Here is an 18275-nt window from a genome sequence, read left to right as displayed (position 1 = left end):
AAAAACACCCTTGTTTATTCTTTCTTCTCTGCACAATGGGAAGCGTCACACACGCCTGCTGTTTTGTCAACTACATAACGTTTTGTCCATTGCATAATAAATAATACTTTCTTTTTGATATTTACGTCCGTCGCTATGGTTACAGGCGCCGCGTGCGAATAGCATACGGGTCTTCAGGCACTGGTCTGAGGTCGGACCCATGGAGAGAATAAGTCATGTTTTTTTATTCCAAATTGCATGCAACCTCAAAATATAGACAAACAAAATTGTATTATATTTTTTATTAATTTGGTATTACCTAGATAAACGTAACTAAGTCAAAATATGTTTCATTTTCATGCCCGTCGATGATTGGACGCCGCTGTGTGACGCAGCCCGCCGCCAAGATGGCCGCGCACATTCGACTTGTCAAACAGCTCCACTGTGCACTTTCAAATACGAAATTATGCGCTTTAACGACGAGCATAAGAAGATGCTCGGCCCTGTCCTACCCGCGTGCTCATGAGCAATTTACATCTAAAAGGGTTCGTCAGAAATTTGTCGACTTTTTTAAGGAGGGTTATGAACACAGAGTGGTGTCGTCCTCTCCGGTGCGTCCGCGAGGCGACCCGAGTCTTCTGTTCGTCAATGCAGGAATGAACCAGGTAGAAAAACAACAACAATGTAATGTTTTTACTCTAGTTTACTATATTATTAATATTACATAGATAAGCTGCAGTAAATACTGTAGTATACGTAACTATGGCATGGTTACAAGCGCTCTATACTGTATAGTAGTTTATCATATAGGCGAATTATTGCATTATTATAAATACTATCTTTAGTATTATTTACTACAGTAATTTGTAGTACACAACAGTATATTATAGTGATTGTTACTTTTTGTTAATGTATATAATATTCTATATTTTTATGTATAGTGAATTAAGAAACTAAAGTAAATACTGTAGTATACCATGGTAAAGTTCACCTAAATACTATGGTGTTTATGAATTACACTACAATTTATTACAGTAAATACTAAAGTGCACTACAGTATTTCTCATGTAGGGCTCATATAATGTCTTGATGTTAATATAAGTTTAATTTGTAGTTCAAGCCCATTCTCCTGGGCTGCGCAGACCCACGCAGTGAGATGGCATCGTACCGGCGGGTGGTAAACAGCCAGAAGTGTGTTCGTGCAGGAGGCAAACACAACGACCTGGAGGACGTGGGGAGAGACGTGTACCACCACACCTTTTTTGAGATGCTGGGAAACTGGTCATTTGGAGATTATTTTAAGGTTTGATGAAATTAATGTGGCTGTTTTTACTAAAGATTACTTTCTGTAGGTCATTTGTTAAAGCATTGCAAAGGTTGTGGGTTCGAATCCAAGGGAACACGTATACTTATTAAACAATGCACTGTAATTTGCTCTGGATAAAAGTTCGTTGCATGCATACTCGCATTTTGCACAGTAAAGTGTTGGATGATTGGTGACATCAATGACTCAACAGGTCGAGGCGTGTGCAATGGCCTGGCGTCTTTTAACAGAAGAATACGGCATTCCTGCTAAACGCCTGTATGTCTCGTACTTCTCCGGAGACGCGGCGAGCGGTCTGCCAGCCGATGAAGAAACACGACAGATCTGGCTCAGTATGGGGTACGATCACAGAAGAGTACAATTTACTGCGTACTGAATCCGATCAGCTAATCATTGATTTATCATCATTTACAGACTAAAACCAGATCACGTGTTACCATTCGGACTGAAGGATAATTTCTGGGAAATGGGCGAGACGGGTCCGTGTGGCCCCTGCACGGAGATTCACTACGATCACGTTGGGAATTGGAATGCTGCTTCGTTGGTCAACGCAGACAGTCCGGATGTTGTAGAGATCTGGAATCTGGTATTCATGCAGTATAACAGGTTAGAAAAGTTACCACAATAGATTAGTTGTTAAAGGCGGGGTGCACAATCTCTGAAAGCCAATGTTTACATTTGAAATTATTTAAACAAACACGCCCCTACCCCAATAGAATCTGGACCTTTTTTTGATAGACCCGCCCCACATGTAAGCAACCCAGCCAACGATGTTGGTTATTAGACATGGCCCTTACTGCTGATTGGCTACAAGTGTGTTTTGGTACTCGGCCTGACTCCCAAAGGGTTTCTCAAAAATCGTGCACCCCACCTTTAAGGTATAATTGTTTCAAATGTGCATATATGAGCTTTGTGTGTCTTTTAAAAGGGAAGGAGACGGCAGCCTGCGAGCTCTCCCCCAGTGTAGCGTTGATACTGGGATGGGTTTAGAGCGACTGGTCACTGTACTACAGGGAAAACGCTCCAACTATGACACGGACATCTTCACACCCCTATTGTCTGCTATTCACCAGGTTGCATTATTTGTCTTTATATTAAATCCTATATTTTGGCAGACATATAAATGATCTCTAATATATGTGTGTGTCTGTGTGTTTAGTGCTCTAAGGCTCCTGCATATCAGGGCAGGACCGGAGAGGCTGATGTGGGTCGGGTGGACATGGCCTACCGGGTTGTGGCGGACCACATTCGCACGCTCTGTGTGTGTATCGCCGACGGTGTTTATCCAGGCATGACTGGCGCAGAGTGAGTTTTCTTACAAGAAAAGGATACAACACACAAATGATTCTGCGTACTTCAATGAAATATACAACACAAATATCTTTTTTAAGCATATGTTTGTCACAGGTTGGTGTTAAGACGTATACTGAGACGCGCAGTGCGGTTTTCTACAGAAGTGCTGCAGGCTCCCGAGGGTGCACTGGCAAGCCTGGTGCCAACTGTAGCTCATATACTGGTATGAGAAAACTGATGTACTGTCATCACTGCCATCGTTGTGTCTGTATAGATTAAAGCTGAAAAGTTTCATTTTTTCACTTTCACAGGGTGACGCCTATCCTGAATTGCACGCAGAGTCTGAAAGAGTAAGTTTGTTAGGGTGGGTCAACAGTATTGTGTTTATACTCCGTACTATAGTATTATCATGTTTTTGTATTATCAACATTCATTATATTGCTATGTACAGATTATGGTGTATGGATAATCATTCAGTAGTAGCATGGTATTCTCCACCTGAGAAATGTCAACATAGGGCAACAAATTTGGCAACATTTTCGTAAATAAAACCTAAACCCACCCCAACCCTTAGCATATCTAAACCCTAAAATCAGATAAATGGAAAACAATGTTCTAGAAGCAGCTAAAACTTAAAAACTTATTTCTGAAACCGGATTGATAATGTTGCCCCAAAGACATCAACCACTTGGCAAAATCAGGAGAGCCACCATGCTCTTAATATAAATAGTGGTGAGGTCATCGCTGGTTGTGTTGTGTCTTTGTAGATCATGGAGCTTATAAATCAGAATGAAGTCCAGTTTTTGACCTCATTGAAGCAGGGCAGAAGAGTGATTGACAGGACTCTAAACACTACAGACAAAGAAGCTGCTATTTTTCCAGGTAAAGGATACAATTCGCTTGATCTTAATCTTTTTATTGTCAACTCAGTTAGGTAATCATAGTGCATTTAAACAGAACCACCCCTAATCCTACCCCAAACCTAACCCTAAGCCCAACGTTTTACTGGATTTAGGCCGTAGCTGTATCCCTTCTACTCAAAACCACTGCACCCCAATTGAATGAATAGCACCTGTATGGATGCTGATGTTATGTTTGTGGTATTGTTGTTTCGGTTCATCAGCCTCAGTTGCGTGGTCCTTGCATCGTAACCTGGGCTTCCCACTCGACCTCATTGACCTGATGCTGGAGGAGAGAGGCAGGATGGTAGATAAAAAAGAAATGAAAGCACTCGAGGATGAATATGAGAAGGTAACCTGTTTAATTTGCTGTCTTAGTAAAAACAAAGTTTTATATTCCTTAAAGGGACACTCCACTTTTTTTGAAAATATGCTCAGCAGCCAAAAATATCTTTCAATTGCAGCGAACTATTTTCGGGCACTGCGTAATATCATTGCGCCTCCTGCAGCCATGTTACAGCAGCAAAGTCCTTAATTATTTCGCCTGAATGAGAGAATATAGTCCTAAACATTTATGCCTAAACTTTTAATTTTCCGTCGGTCTTAGTACACGATGTAACTACAGAAGAGTCAAGTTTTAAATAGAAAAAATATCAAACTCTTTGGTTATTTTTTAGCGTCATGCTAATGGTCTAATCAGATTCAATGGATTATGCTAAACTATGCTAAAAGTGGTACCGCCAGACCCGAAGATCAGCTGAATGGATTCCAAAACGGTAAAAATCAAATGTTTAACCCTAGGGGAGCAAGAAAATTAACATGTTTTCAAAAAAAATGGAGTGTCCCTTTAATGCGTTATTTGATAGACTTTATGTTGTGTTTTCTTAGTTGAGATGTCAGTCAGAAGAGGATGATGGTGACAGGGTGGACCAGCTGGATGTTCACAGCTTAGCAGAGCTACAAAGCCAGGGAGTTCCTCACACGGATGACTCGCTAAAATACGTTTACAGCCTGGGACCAAATGGACAATATGGTACTAGAGAGTGTGAAATTTAAGGGTATAGTTCACCCAAAAATGAAAATAATGTCATTAATGACTCACCCTCATGTCGTTCATGTTTTAGATTTAGTCCGAGAGCTTGTTGACCCTTCATTGAAAATCTACGTACGGTATACTGTCCATGACTTTATTCAGCATTGTCTTGTCTTTTCCTGTTCTGTTGTGAACCGCGTGCACGAGACTAAAGTCACGTGACTGCAGTGACGTGGCTGACGTGTTATCTGGTGCGCCCCAGCTGGTTTTTTTTTTGCACCCGAGCTTCGTTTACAGTCTGAGGAAGAAAAAAACTTTGCAAACATGTATGAGGATAACACGTGACTTCAGTCTCATGCACACGGAATAAAGTCGTAATTTTTTTTTACTTTTGGACCAAAATGTATCTTCGATGCTTTAACACATTCTTACCAACTGATGTGACGTGGACTACTTTGATGATGTTTTTATTACCTTTCTAGACATGGACAGTATACCGTACATAGATTTTCAATAAAGGGTCAACAAGCACTCGGACTAAATATAAAACATCTTTTATATGTTTACCCTTTAAAGTCCCACTTTGGGTAAAATCATATTTTTATTGTTGTTTATATGTCTATGTGGTGTTCTTAATATGTTTTAAGATAAGCCATGTGAAAATGTATCATTAAACATTATTTCTGAGTATTTTCTCCATAAAATTGGTCTCATTCCCACGGTTTAAAATCGCCTTCGTATCTAACGTCACAAACAAGTACTCAGTCATATAAACACAGTTGGGACTAATTTGCATATTCATATCTATGGGCTGAGCTGTGCAATTGAGTAGAGGCAGGGGACTAATATGCATATTTTTAGATCCAGGTAAAACTTTTATATATGCTATTATGATGCTTAAAGATGACTTTTAACTAATAAAGTTATTGACTACAGGGAGACTTTAAGTATTTTTTTAATGGCCATGAAAGTTTGAGATTGAACAGGACCTTGACGACGACGACTCCTCTCTCAGTGTTTCAGCCTTGCCGAGCGTCCGTTCTGGCTCTGTACTCCGGAGGGTCTCTGGTGTCAGAGGTGGGTGCGGGTCAACGCTGTGGTGTGATTCTGGACCGTACCAATTTCTACGCAGAACAGGGTGGACAGGCGCATGACCAGGGATACTTTACTAAGGAAGAACTGCAGGTGATTTACAACCTCCTTCTGGAGATATTTTGTTCCAAGTGTATTGGACAAGCAAGTTTGTTCGATTAGAAATTTGGGGTTGTGTTTTTCCAGGACGTGCTGTTCCCCGTAGAGTGCGTCCGTCTGGCTGGAGGTTACGTGGTACATCAGATCACTGCAGCCGAGACTCTGAGAACCGGAGACGGGGTGATGCTTCATGTGGATGAGGTAGAAGTTATGTTTTGATCAAAACATCTTTTGATTTATGCTGCTTATTACAAAACAGTTGAGAATCCCACTATGTAAATACTGTGGTACCGAAGTACCACATTATTATCATCTGATATCATAACTGTACATGTTGGTTTTATATGTGCAGGCTCAGCGACTTGGCTGTATGGTGAAGCACACGGCCACACACGTGCTGAACTTCGCCCTGCGAGAGCTGCTGGGTGCTGCCGTTAACCAGCGTGGGTCTCACGTTGCCGCCAACCGCCTTCGCTTTGACTTCAGCGTAAAGGTACAATCGTGCACTGCCATCTTAGAGAAAAAATAATACAGATAATGATGAGTAACAGTATGTGTTTGTGTGCAGGGATCTCTGAGCGTCTCCCAGCTGCAGAAGGTTGAAGGGTTGGTGCAGGACATCATTCAGCAGAACGCACAGGTGTACGTAGAGGAAATCCCTCTGTCCAGAGCAAAACAGATCGCTGGACTGAGGACTGTAGATGAGGTGACGTATTTAATCGTGTATAATGTTGGTCCAGTCCAGGGGTATTCAAACTCCACACATATGAGACCCCCACATATGAGAAAACTATAGCATGGGACCCCTTTCCTAAAAACAGTTAAACAGTATTAGATAATTAGTAATTATGATATTGTTTACATATTTAAATAATTGTCTTGACACCCAGACCTTTAATAATTTTGTCTTTTTTGTCTTTACATTTTCTGGGGACCCCTTGAAACCTTCTGGGGGACGTGACTCAAAAGTGAAATGTGTATTTACAACTTACCAGATTGCCCAATGTTTTCACTGACACTCCTCCAAGCGAGGTCCTTTTTATTCCTGTCTCTATAGAAATAAGAACTTGTGTCATATAGCTCCGGGTGACTGCTCACGGACAATATTAAGCCTTCCTCCATGTTGACTCTGGGAGGGGCTGCCGCCGCAGCAGCAAGCATGCTCCTGATTGGTTAACGCAGCGCGAAAATCCGCCAAAGTACAAATGTTTTTACTTGGGCGTCAGCCGCAAATTCGCGTCAAACGCAAAATGCACAAAAGGCACCATTTGTGCGTACTGCGTCAGAGTGAGGCAGAATCACTTTTACCGCGCCGTGCTAAATGCCTCATTCGCGCTGCAAGTCCCCCAGTCGCGCGTAAACGCTTCTTCACATTGACTTAACATTGAAATCACTCGCGCAACACTTCCACTCACAAACAGAAAAGTACATAACATGCAATTGTATGTTTCAAACAGAGATGGCGATAGAGAGGAAAAAGTTACAAATTGCATCTTTAACTTGTAGATGTGCAAAAAATATCAAATATTAGAGTATTTTCTTTGTAATACTGATGTAATAACACCAGGAATCTGTACCTGAGTCAGGTTAACCCAGGACATTTCTTAAACAGTCGACTATGGCTTTATTTTTTAGGTTTATCCAGACCCAGTTCGTGTGGTGTCCGTGGCTGTGCCCATTTCAGATCTTCTCACCTCAAACACGGACAGACACAACTCTGTGGAGCTGTGCTGTGGCACGTAAGACAAAATACTTTGATGAGAATGAAATAAAAATAATGCTAGCTACATTTTAAAATGCATATATATATATATATATATATATATATATATATATATATATATATATATTTCTTTAAACAGACATTTACTGCGGACAGGAGAAATAAGGGACCTTGTCATCGTGTCTGAGCGCCAAATGGTCAAAGGCATTAGCCGCATCATTGCTGTTACTGGAGATGAAGCCAAAGCGGTAAGAAATACAAAAAAACACTACAACTATACACTCTTTACTATGCTATACTCTATTATACACACACACTTATTTTTTAACGTTACGCTATTTGTTAAAGGGATAGTACACTCAAAAACATTTATTTTCCCTTTCAACTACTTGTTTTGTGATTTACGTAAGAAATTAAATGGGACATATCATTTATAATTTGACTTTTTTCTTGTTTAAGTGCTATAATTGGGTCCACAGTTCTTCTATCAACATAGAAAAAGAAAAAAAAACTAGTACTTAGTTTTGGTAAACCACTCTCTGCAAGCATGTGAAAAATAGCTCATTGAAATTTGGCTCTCCTTGTGATGTCAGAAGGGGATAATACCACCCCTTAATCTGCACTATCCAACCACAGCACTGCAATTTAGTGCATTTAAAAAGGACACATCCAAAAGCACACATTTTTGCTAACACTTACAAAGTGTCCATTTTAACATGTTATAATAAATTATCTGTGGGGGATTTTGAGCTAAAACTTCACATACGTACTCTGGGCACACCAAATATTTATTTGACATCTTAAAAAAAGTTTTGTGAAATGTCCCCTTTAAATAGATATTTTACCCAAAATCATTATTTACTCCCACTCATGTTGTTACAAACCTGTATAAAAATATACAAAAACTTAAGAAACACAAAGGAAGTTATTTTGAGGAACGCCCGCAATCAAGCCCCATTGACATCCATAGTACGATAAAAGAATACTATGGAAGTCAATGGGGCTTCTGATCGGTTTGGTTTACGAACATTCCTCAAAATATTTTCCTTTGTGTTCATCAGAACAAAAACATTTATTTTAAGCGATACAGGTTTAAAAAGACATAACGGTGACTAAAGGATTAATTTAAAAGATAAGCAAGTCCGCATTTTTGGGTTTACTGCCCCGAAATCTGTAACTTTATCCACTTATTTCTTCATACAAACTGTCTCCTAACCTTACCCCGATTCACAATGGTTATAAAAATGATTTATCATTTGAGCTGGAAATGTGCGTTTGGTCAATACACGTAAAGTTACTTACATGTAAAGTAAGCTGTGATTTTATGTTTCAACCAGAAGAGGGCGATAGAAAGCTTTAAAGCTGAAATCTTTAGCATATTTTTGTTAAAATGCACACATGTGACCCTGTACCACAAAACCAGTCTTAAGTTGCACGGGTATATTTGTAGCAATGCCCAACAATACATTGTATGGGTCAAAATTATACATGTTTTAATGCCAAAAATCATTAAGATATTAGGTAAAGATCATGTCCCATGAAAATATTTTGTACATTTTGTACCGTAAATCTATCAAAACTGTATTTTTGTGAGTGGATGCAGTGCTAAGGACTTCATTTGGAGGAGATTTATATATATATATGAGACAGACAGACAGACCGACAGATAGATAGAATTTTTTCAAATAGTTGTCCTTATTTATTCAGCTTTCAGGTGATGTATAAATTTCACCCTTATGACTGGTTTTGTTGTCCGAGGTCACATATGATTGTTTGTGTGACCCAGGCTCGTGAGGCGGGTCAAGCCTTGCAAGGGGAGGTGGAGTCTTTGACAAACCGTGTTGGTGTCGACAGTGCCCTCTCTTTACCAACAGCCCAGAGACTCTCCAAAGAGGTCGGCCTCCTGACAGATGTACGTATCTCTCCACGCATCTTGTGTCCATTTAAGCCCACTTTCTATAGTTTATGTATGACAACTGCATGTGTGTGTGTGTGTTTCAGGCGGTCGAGAGCACATCTATTCCACAGTGGCTGAGACGAGAGCTGCAGGCACGCTTGAAGGCCCTGCAGAGGAGCACAAACACAACCATCAGGAAGCTGGAGATCAGAGAGGTGAAACATCTGTCTGTGCTGAGAAATACGTAGCTGACACTTGCTCTTTAAATACTTATTTGCTGAATTTTGTATGTTTTAGGCTACCCAGAATGCAAAAGAGCTGCTGGAGAAACACTCCAATAAAACTGTGCTGGTAGACTTTGTCCAGACCGACTCCATGTCGGTAATGACATCACCTGTGTGTCTGTGTGTGTGCGTGTGTGTGTTTACAGATTACATTAGCTTATAGGTGTAAAATTCACATACATGCATTGCCCTCTAGTGGTGATGCATAAAATTACATTAAACATACAGTATGTACCCATGTTTAAATTATTAGCTATTGTACAATAATTAATTATTCACTTAAGGGATTTGCAGAAATGTGTTTTTTTTGTGTTTTTGTCTGTGATGTTAGTAATGCTGTAAGATGTTAGCACTGTTATTGATGATAATAATTTGTATTTAGATCCTGATGAAGACTGTGAACCAGCTGAGCAAGAATAATCCAGATTGTTTGGTCATGTTGCTGTCTCACTCGCAGACAACTGGGAAGGTTCTGTGCGCCTGTCAAGTACCCAAGGTACAGCAAAAAATAAAAATTGTGTACGGTACGCGGACCAAAACAAGAACATAATTGTGTGTTTTTATACTTTCTGTTCTTATTAAGGGCTGTGCTTATGTTACTGCGAGCCAATGGGCTCTCGCCGTGTGTGAGCGTTCTGGAGGAAATGCGGGCGGCTCTGACGTAGTCGCTAATGGTGTCAGCGGTGCAGCCGGAAACACGGATGCTGCGGAGATCCTGCGCTGGGCTGAAGAATTTGCTTATGACAAAACAACCAGGAATATGAACTGAACTAACTATGCATAAGCATATTCAAGCAGAGAAATATAAGATTGGGTTTTGTGCTGCTATTCCTTTGTTTTAAAAGGTTAAGTAGTCTTGATTGTACATTTTTTGTGGCTGGGGTTGTTAAATTATTTATTTTTCCTATGTTTTTATTATACAGTGTTTTATCAACCTTTTCAAATTGCAGGATTTAATTTTTTTTGCACATTGCTTTGTCACACTTTATACTTTTCTGAATATTTTCTGCATTCAGTGTCCAACCTTTGATCTTGTAAATCAAGTATCTTGATATTTAGGCTGCCTGGAGTTCAAATGTATGACAACTGCAAGGCTTTTGAATGACAGGACTTTACTGTATGTGAATTCACATCTTTACTTGATTCATAGCTATTTACCCCAGTCCCACAAAAATCTAAATTAATATAAAGAAAATAAATATATTTATACAAAAACATGAAAATACTATTTATTTCATTTTCCCCAGCAAGAATATAATATGATACTACTAATGTTGAAGAAAAACAATCTATAAAAGCATAATTAAACGGGACATATCATGAAAATTTGTCTTTTTTCATGTTTAAGTGCTATAATTGGGTCCCCAGTGCTTCTGTCAACCTCGAAAATGTGAAAAAGAAAAACCCAGTAACTTAGTTTTGGTAAACCATTCTCTGCAAGCATGTGAAAAATAGATTATTGAAATTTGGCTCCCCTTGTGATGTCAGAAGGGGATAATAACGCCCCTTAATCTGCACTATCCAACCACAGCCCTTCCATTTAGTGCAGAGATCAGCTCATTTGCATTTTAAAGGACACACCCAAAACAGCTAATTTTTCCTCAAACCTACTAAGTGGCAATTTTAACATATGGTGTTTTGAGCCAGAACTTCACATACGTAGCCCAGGGACACAAAAGATTTATTTGACATCTTAAAAAAAGTCTTGTGTAATGTCCCCTTTAAAGTAATCCATATAAGGTTATATATTCTTCGGAAGTGTAATGATTTTTTTGTAAAAAAATAAGTTAAAGTTAAACTGAAACCAAACAAGCATTTGTGCATTAAATTCAAATATATAGACAGACACATTAAATCTTTAAATCTCATTGGTTCTTGTGTCTCATGCAGACACTTAATGATAGATGTATATGCTTTTTGGAGCATTTTTAACAATAAAAAAACAACATGATTACATTTTATGATAAAGTTATAAACTACAAAAATTTTGGGCAGTTATAAAAATCAATATCGATTGAAAGAGTTTGGACAGAATTCACATGCACACTTTTCTGTAAAAAAGTTATGAAAAATTGAATTGAAAACCCTGAAACCAATGCTATAATTTCTCTCTTGCCTAATCCTAAAAAAATCTGTTAGTGTTGAATCTAATGATAGGAGAAACGGAGCTTTTCGAAGCTTCGAATCAAATGAACCAATTGCTTCGAAAACTGATTCAGTTTTTCAAAGCGTTCAAAACACCACACACGCTGGCGACACCTGTTGGTCAAAATAGTGTAAAAGCAGATCTGTCCAAACATTTTACACTTTATTTTACAAAATAATATCAATATTTGTATTGAAATATGTTTCAATTTTTTTTACTTAATTAAGACATAAATAAAAGTGTATTCTGCGTTTTTGGTTTTATAAAGGGCAAACAAATCATTAAAACTATCTCCCCTTTAAATTATGCACTATTTTGTCATTAAATCTAAAAGTAGACAAAATGGTAGTGTTAGTAGTCAAAAGGATGCATGTTTTATGAACTTGCATAATAAAACTGACCCGAGTTCACCTAAACATATTAGACACTGGTCATTTGTGATCATCTCCCCCTAGTGGTGAACCATCGTTTTTTTTTATTAGAGAACATGTGAACATCATTACAGAAAACATGCATCAAAAATAGAAACTTCCAAAGAAGTTGAATAACAAAAACAAAAAACAAAAATAGTAATAAAAGTAAAATAGAAGACATTCACAAGAAGCCAAATACAGACTCATAGACATTAACAATAGGCCTACATGTACCTTTTAAATTTTTTACAAGTTTAAGAGAATTTCTTTTAAGAAAGCCAGGTGTAAAGGATGTGATAACAACCTACATTTATGAATAAAGAATTTGCCATATAAAATGAAGAAATTTAACAAATTGTAAGTGTCTTTATCATTATTCTCAAAGAAACACATAATATCTTTCATATTAAATGTTATGACTGTGTTAATTTTAATTGATAAGACAGCAAAACATTCATTCCAAAATGCCTGTACATTTTGGCATTAAAAAAAAAATGACATAAAGACTCCTTAGTATTATTACAAAATGAACATTCATTCCCAATGTCCATACATTTAGAAAGCAGTAAATTAGTTGGGTGTATTTTGTGTAATATCTTCAAATGAATTTCTCTTACTTTATTTGAAATACAAAATTTATAGGGCAGCAGCCATGCTTTAATGAACCATCAGATTTTAGACACGTTTCGAAACAGTTATGACGTCATGAAGCCTTGCTTGCTAAAATCATGTGACTTGGCCACTTTGAAACATGCTCTGAACCAATTGATTTGAAACAAAAGATTCGTAAAAGTTTCGAAGCCTTATGAGCAGTGCTTCGAAAGCGACCATCACTAGTTGCATCATGATACAAGTGTATATAAGCGTGATTTTGTTATTTCCCTGTGGCATTTAACATCATAAGTTGGACACGGAAGCATTGCATGACGTCAGACTTAAAGGGGACATATCATGAAAATCAGACTTTTTCAGTGCTTCTGTCAAAAAAAAAAAACAGTAATTTTTTACCCACAGTTTTGGTAAACCATTCTCTGCAAGCATGTGAAAAAATAGATCATTGAATTTGGCTCCCCCTGTGATGTCAGAAGGGGATAATACCGCCCCTTAATCTGCCCTACACGGCAAAAAATGATTTTCAAGAATTTTTTTTTTAGTATTTTTGCCTTGTTTTTTTGTCAGTTAAAATATCTAAAAATTCTTAAATTAAGATGCTTTTTCTTGATAAACAAATTGACCCAAGAAAATAAATCTAGTTTTTAGACCAAAAACATCAAATTTAAGTGATTTTGTGCATAAAACAAGCAAAAAAAAAAAATCTGCCAAATGGTAGCAAATTTTTCTTACATTTTTTCTTGAATTTAGTGTTCAAGATTTTTTTGTTTACCCCATTGGCAATTATTTTTTGCTTGTTTTAAGCACAAAATCGCATAAATGTGATGTTTTTGGTCTAAAAACGACTTGTTTTATTGGGTCGTTTGGCTCATCAAAAAAAAGCATCTTAATTTAAGAATTTTTAGATATTTTTACTGAAAACAAGACAAAAAAACATTTAAATATTTTTTTCAGTGTACAACTAATCACAGCACTGCCATTTAGTGCAGAGATCAGCTCATTTGCATGTTAAAGGACACACTTAAAATGGCACATTTTTGCTCACCCCAACAAAGTGTCAATTTTAAAAAGCTATAATAAATTATCTATATGATATTTTGAGCTAAAACTTCAAATATGCACCCTGGGGACACAAAAGATTTACTTGACATCTCAAAAAATGCAGCTAGATTTGATATACTAGTGTCCTAATTGTTTGAAAGGATTCTGGATTGAGTTTTTCAAGTCTGACCCACTGAACCTTTCAGTTTTACACATAGGAAATGTTTTATAACTCATGCTTTCATAAACAACTGGCACCTCTGTTGTAACTCCTTGTAAACTTCATTTGTTTCTTTCCATCACAAATCAACTCGTTTCAGCATTAATGAAGGTAATACCATGCTGTTTTTAAATTACCTCCAGTCCTTGGTTAGTATATATTGGCTAAATAGGACGTTCTACCTAAAACATGCACATACGGTTTTGATTCATTTTAATGCCAGCGTGTCAACACGTTGACTTCAAAAAAGGTGTGAAGTGAAGATCAAATTCAAGTAATGAGACCAAAAGACCTGTTTTACATTTAACATGCATCTAATAGCCTGCCGAGACCTGTAGAGAATTGAGATTTTGCTATTCAGGGCTTTTAGTGTCAGACGTGTTGATACATTGTTTGTGTATTTGTGTATTGCATGCATTTTCCAAACCACAGGCATGAACACATACATTTCACTCTCTCACATTCACATACATAAGTACAAGGTAGGTAGACACAGACAGACAGATCAAATCCAGAGTAGAAAAGCAGGACAATACATGAGAACCGCACTGATCTGAGACCTGATTTACTTCTGTAGATAAAATATTTACACATGAGGTCTTTTCACTCTTCACTAATGACAGGCGGTGGGAGGGACTACAGATTTCCATAAAGCCTGTGGGTTCCCATGGCGAGCGGTGTGGACTGGGGATGTGGGAATGAAGGTAACCCTAAAGTCACAGACCCATGGGCTGCAGCGGGAGGGGCTCTTCTCCTGCTACTGTCATTACTATCAGCTGTGTGTCCATAGACAGTACAGACATTAACACCATCACACACACATGTAAAACAAGTTAGAACAAACACAGCTGTTCTCCTTCATGCTGTAGTAAAGCCCTGCTGCTGTCACAAACACACATAGACCCTTGCTATAATCCTTTTTACTGGGAACCCAGTGCTGTACATATTATACCACGGGCCAGTTGAATACTTTATTCTGATTGGTTGAGAAATATTTCACGGGTGTTGATTATTTTTCTGTAAAACGCACACCTAACCTTTTAAATGTCTTAAAGGTGCAGTGTGTAATTTTTAAAAGGATCTCTTGACAGAAATGCAAAATAATATACAAAACTAAATTATCAGGGGTGTATAAAGACCTTTTTATAATGAACTGTTATGTTTTTATCACCTTAGAATAAGACGTACTTACACAGAGGGTCCCCTTACATGGAAGTCGCCATTTTGTGACGCCATGTTTCTACAGAAGCCCTTAGCGCACAAACTTTTTTACTAAGTTGTCTCCGACAATGACATGTTTGTCCAGTGGCGGCTACCGTAGCTTCTCTATGTGTTTCAAAAGCGAGGGTACTAGGCAGTGGACTGAGCCGTTGGTTGCAATTCGCAACCTCACCACTAGATGCTGCTAAAACTTACACACTGCACCTTTAAAATACCCACCGGCCCGTCGTCAATTATTCCTTAAATAGCCTATACAATACTACAGCATGCATACCCTCAATATATAAACTTTACATTGTCAACTACAATATTAAAATAAAATTACACTGTCGTTAAAACAGTTAAATTACACAATCATTGACATGATTCTAACAGTGTTGCTAACAAAAGGGTTTATAAAGTCGCTAAATTTATTAACGAAGTGGCTATGATGGTAAAAAAAATTGTAATGATAAAAACTGTAAAACAACACATTTAACTAAATAGACATTAACCAGTCCCTCCAGAAAAATGCGATTATAAGTCCGCATATTTATGCGGGGGCCGCATTTTTTCAAATACGCCGCAGCGGCCGCACCTTCGTATAAATAGCAGATTTTTGTGCGCAAAATATGCGGGCTTGCATGATTTCGTAGTCCCCGCATTTTCGTAGCAAAAATCACATATATAGCAGAAAGTTGAAAAATGTTGCATTTACCTCACACAAGCGCAGCCATATCCCCTGTTGCCATGGGAACGTTATACACTGTAAAAAAATCCGTAGAAATTGCAGCTGAGTTGCCGGTAATTTACCGTAGATTTAAATTTATGTTATTTACCGGCAACACTTTGTTCAAAGTTAAACGAACATCAAACATTCACAAGTCTTCGTCTTTACAGAGCAAAACTAAAAAACAGCATCAAGCAAAACATTCTGGGAAACAAAATCTGAAGCAAAAAACAGAAAAAGGTTGATGATGATTTCTGGTTCCCAGAATGCTTTGCATGAGGCTGCTATTGTATAGCTTCACTCTGCAAAGACAAAGACCCGCCAATATTCAAAATTCATTTAACTTTGAACAAACTCCTGCCAGCAAATAACACAAATGTAAATCTGCGGTGGATTACCGGCAACCCAGCTGCAATAACATTGAAATTTTTACGGACTTTTTTTACAGTGTAATGTGACGTGATTGTGTGACGTGAACATCAATGAAAAGCTGCAAAAGCGGCAAACCGTTTTTGCAAGTTCCCGCAATTTCATTGCATGAAATTGCATAAATATCCTGCATATTCCATCGCATTTTTTAAGAAAATGTGCCGCAAGATCAAGGACTCTGCATTTTTCTGGAAGGACTGATTAACTCATTCCCCGCCACGCCAGCCATATTTTGAAAAGTTGCCCGCCATCATTTTTTGTGAGTTTCACAAAAGTTTCACAAAATGCCTTCCAGGAAAATTTTCTTCTAAAAATATATAAACAAGCATATAAATATATCAAATAAAAGAACAGACCCTCTGCTTGCAAACAAACAATAAACAAACAAAACGGTAAAAAACTTTCATTCTATCTATTTTTTCTCTGCTTATAAACTCTTAAATATGCATATTTTTCTTTAAAAATACACATTTTTTGCAAAAAGCTAAATTATTTGCATTTTAGTGAAGGAATTTTGTTAGAGATCAGACTCAGAGAACAATTATCAAAACATACACAGAGTTTAAAATTAGTAAATAACATTTTGGCTTCAGTTTTTTCATAAATTGGGTAAGATTAATCTAGTGGATAATCGCAGCATTGCAGATTAACATAAAAAATGTATCAGGAAAACTTTTTTTTATGCAAATGTTTTCTCTTAATCGACAAGATAACTCGTCAATGGTGACGAAAGAGTTAATAAACATTTTGCATATTTTATATAGCAATATTTATAGGTATTATCACATGCATGCTTTGGTACTGAATGTCAGCGCTGCTCTGGTACAAGATGTAACAGTCATGCTAATATTTAAATATTCAAATTAGCATATTATCTCTCTCTCTCTCTCTCTCTCTCTCTCTCTCTCTCTCTCTCCTCTCTCTCCTAACTACATGTAATGAGCTGAATCTGATAAACTATGTTCAGATCAGGACTGTGTTTCTGGTACAGTATATTCTGATAAATCAGGTGTCAGAACTGTGGACAGGAACAAACTTTCCCAGATGTAAATCACTATGTTGAGATTCGTGGGAAAGAGCGTGTTCATGTGTTTGTGTGTGTGTGTGTGCAGATAAGGAGTGGTTTTATTGGTGAGTGGGAAAACAGAAACGCACGTAAGTGTGACCGAATGAGAGAGAGAGAGAGAGAGAGAGAGAGAGAGAGAGAGAGACTTTTATTTAAAAGACTTTGATATTGAGAAATGTAAAAAAGTGACAAATTTTTTATTCAAATTTTGATTTCATAATTTTTTATTTAATAATTTAATAATATTGCTAAAATGTGTAGCTTGTAATGCACTATCTTTGGATAAAAGCCTTTGCCAAAGGGATAAATGTTATATTTTGTATATTTACCAGTGACGGCCGGTGACTTCTTTTTTCAAGAGCGCTCTATGCGAAGTTTGTCACATCATGTTTGTAGCCCATCATGTGTGTGGTTCCTGTTTTCAAAATATGTGTTCTGCGCGTCGAGTGATCCTGTGTGCGTCACGTGTCTTGTCAAAATAAGTGCCTGCTGCAGACGCGTCTAAAGGGTTTATTTATGATAAAAGAGACGCTCGCATTTGCCAGATACTCGCCTAATCTCTTGCGTAATCAGAGTTTACTGTTAAGTGAGTGTGTTGTGTGTATTTTGTAAACGTGAGCGTCAAAACATGAGCGTTTTGACACGTTTGCAGCAGGCACTTATTTGAACAAAACACGTGATGCACATGGTTCACATGACGCAACAAACACATATTTTGGAAACACGAGCAACACACATGACACTCCGAACACTTATTTTGAATTTGTGCCCCTCGGATGAGCAGTCAGGTGCCGC

The 18275-nt window shown here is 37.7% G+C and overlaps 1 protein-coding gene across 1 annotated transcript; it reads left to right on the top strand.

The window, feature by feature from the left end:
• The first annotated feature begins 159 nt into the window (after positions 1–159).
• aars2 (alanyl-tRNA synthetase 2, mitochondrial (putative)) lies at positions 160–10846 on the top strand. Its single transcript, XM_055218127.2, has 22 exons — positions 160–644; positions 1094–1282; positions 1497–1642; positions 1718–1909; positions 2232–2376; positions 2463–2608; positions 2711–2819; positions 2908–2946; positions 3364–3478; positions 3720–3847; positions 4384–4528; positions 5544–5713; positions 5807–5920; positions 6072–6212; positions 6288–6425; positions 7355–7458; positions 7582–7690; positions 9229–9354; positions 9444–9554; positions 9637–9720; positions 10006–10119; positions 10207–10846. Exons 1-22 carry the CDS (start codon positions 348–350, stop codon positions 10390–10392), a joined length of 3048 nt encoding a protein of 1015 aa, XP_055074102.2. The 5' UTR covers positions 160–347; the 3' UTR covers positions 10393–10846.
• The last annotated feature ends 7429 nt before the right edge of the window (positions 10847–18275 follow it).

This window comes from Misgurnus anguillicaudatus, chromosome 23, assembly GCF_027580225.2.
Source record: "Misgurnus anguillicaudatus chromosome 23, ASM2758022v2, whole genome shotgun sequence".
NCBI classification, from domain to species: domain Eukaryota; kingdom Metazoa; phylum Chordata; class Actinopteri; order Cypriniformes; family Cobitidae; genus Misgurnus; species Misgurnus anguillicaudatus.
Note: the sequence above shows the minus strand (reverse complement) of the source record. Positions and strands in the feature narration are given on the sequence as shown.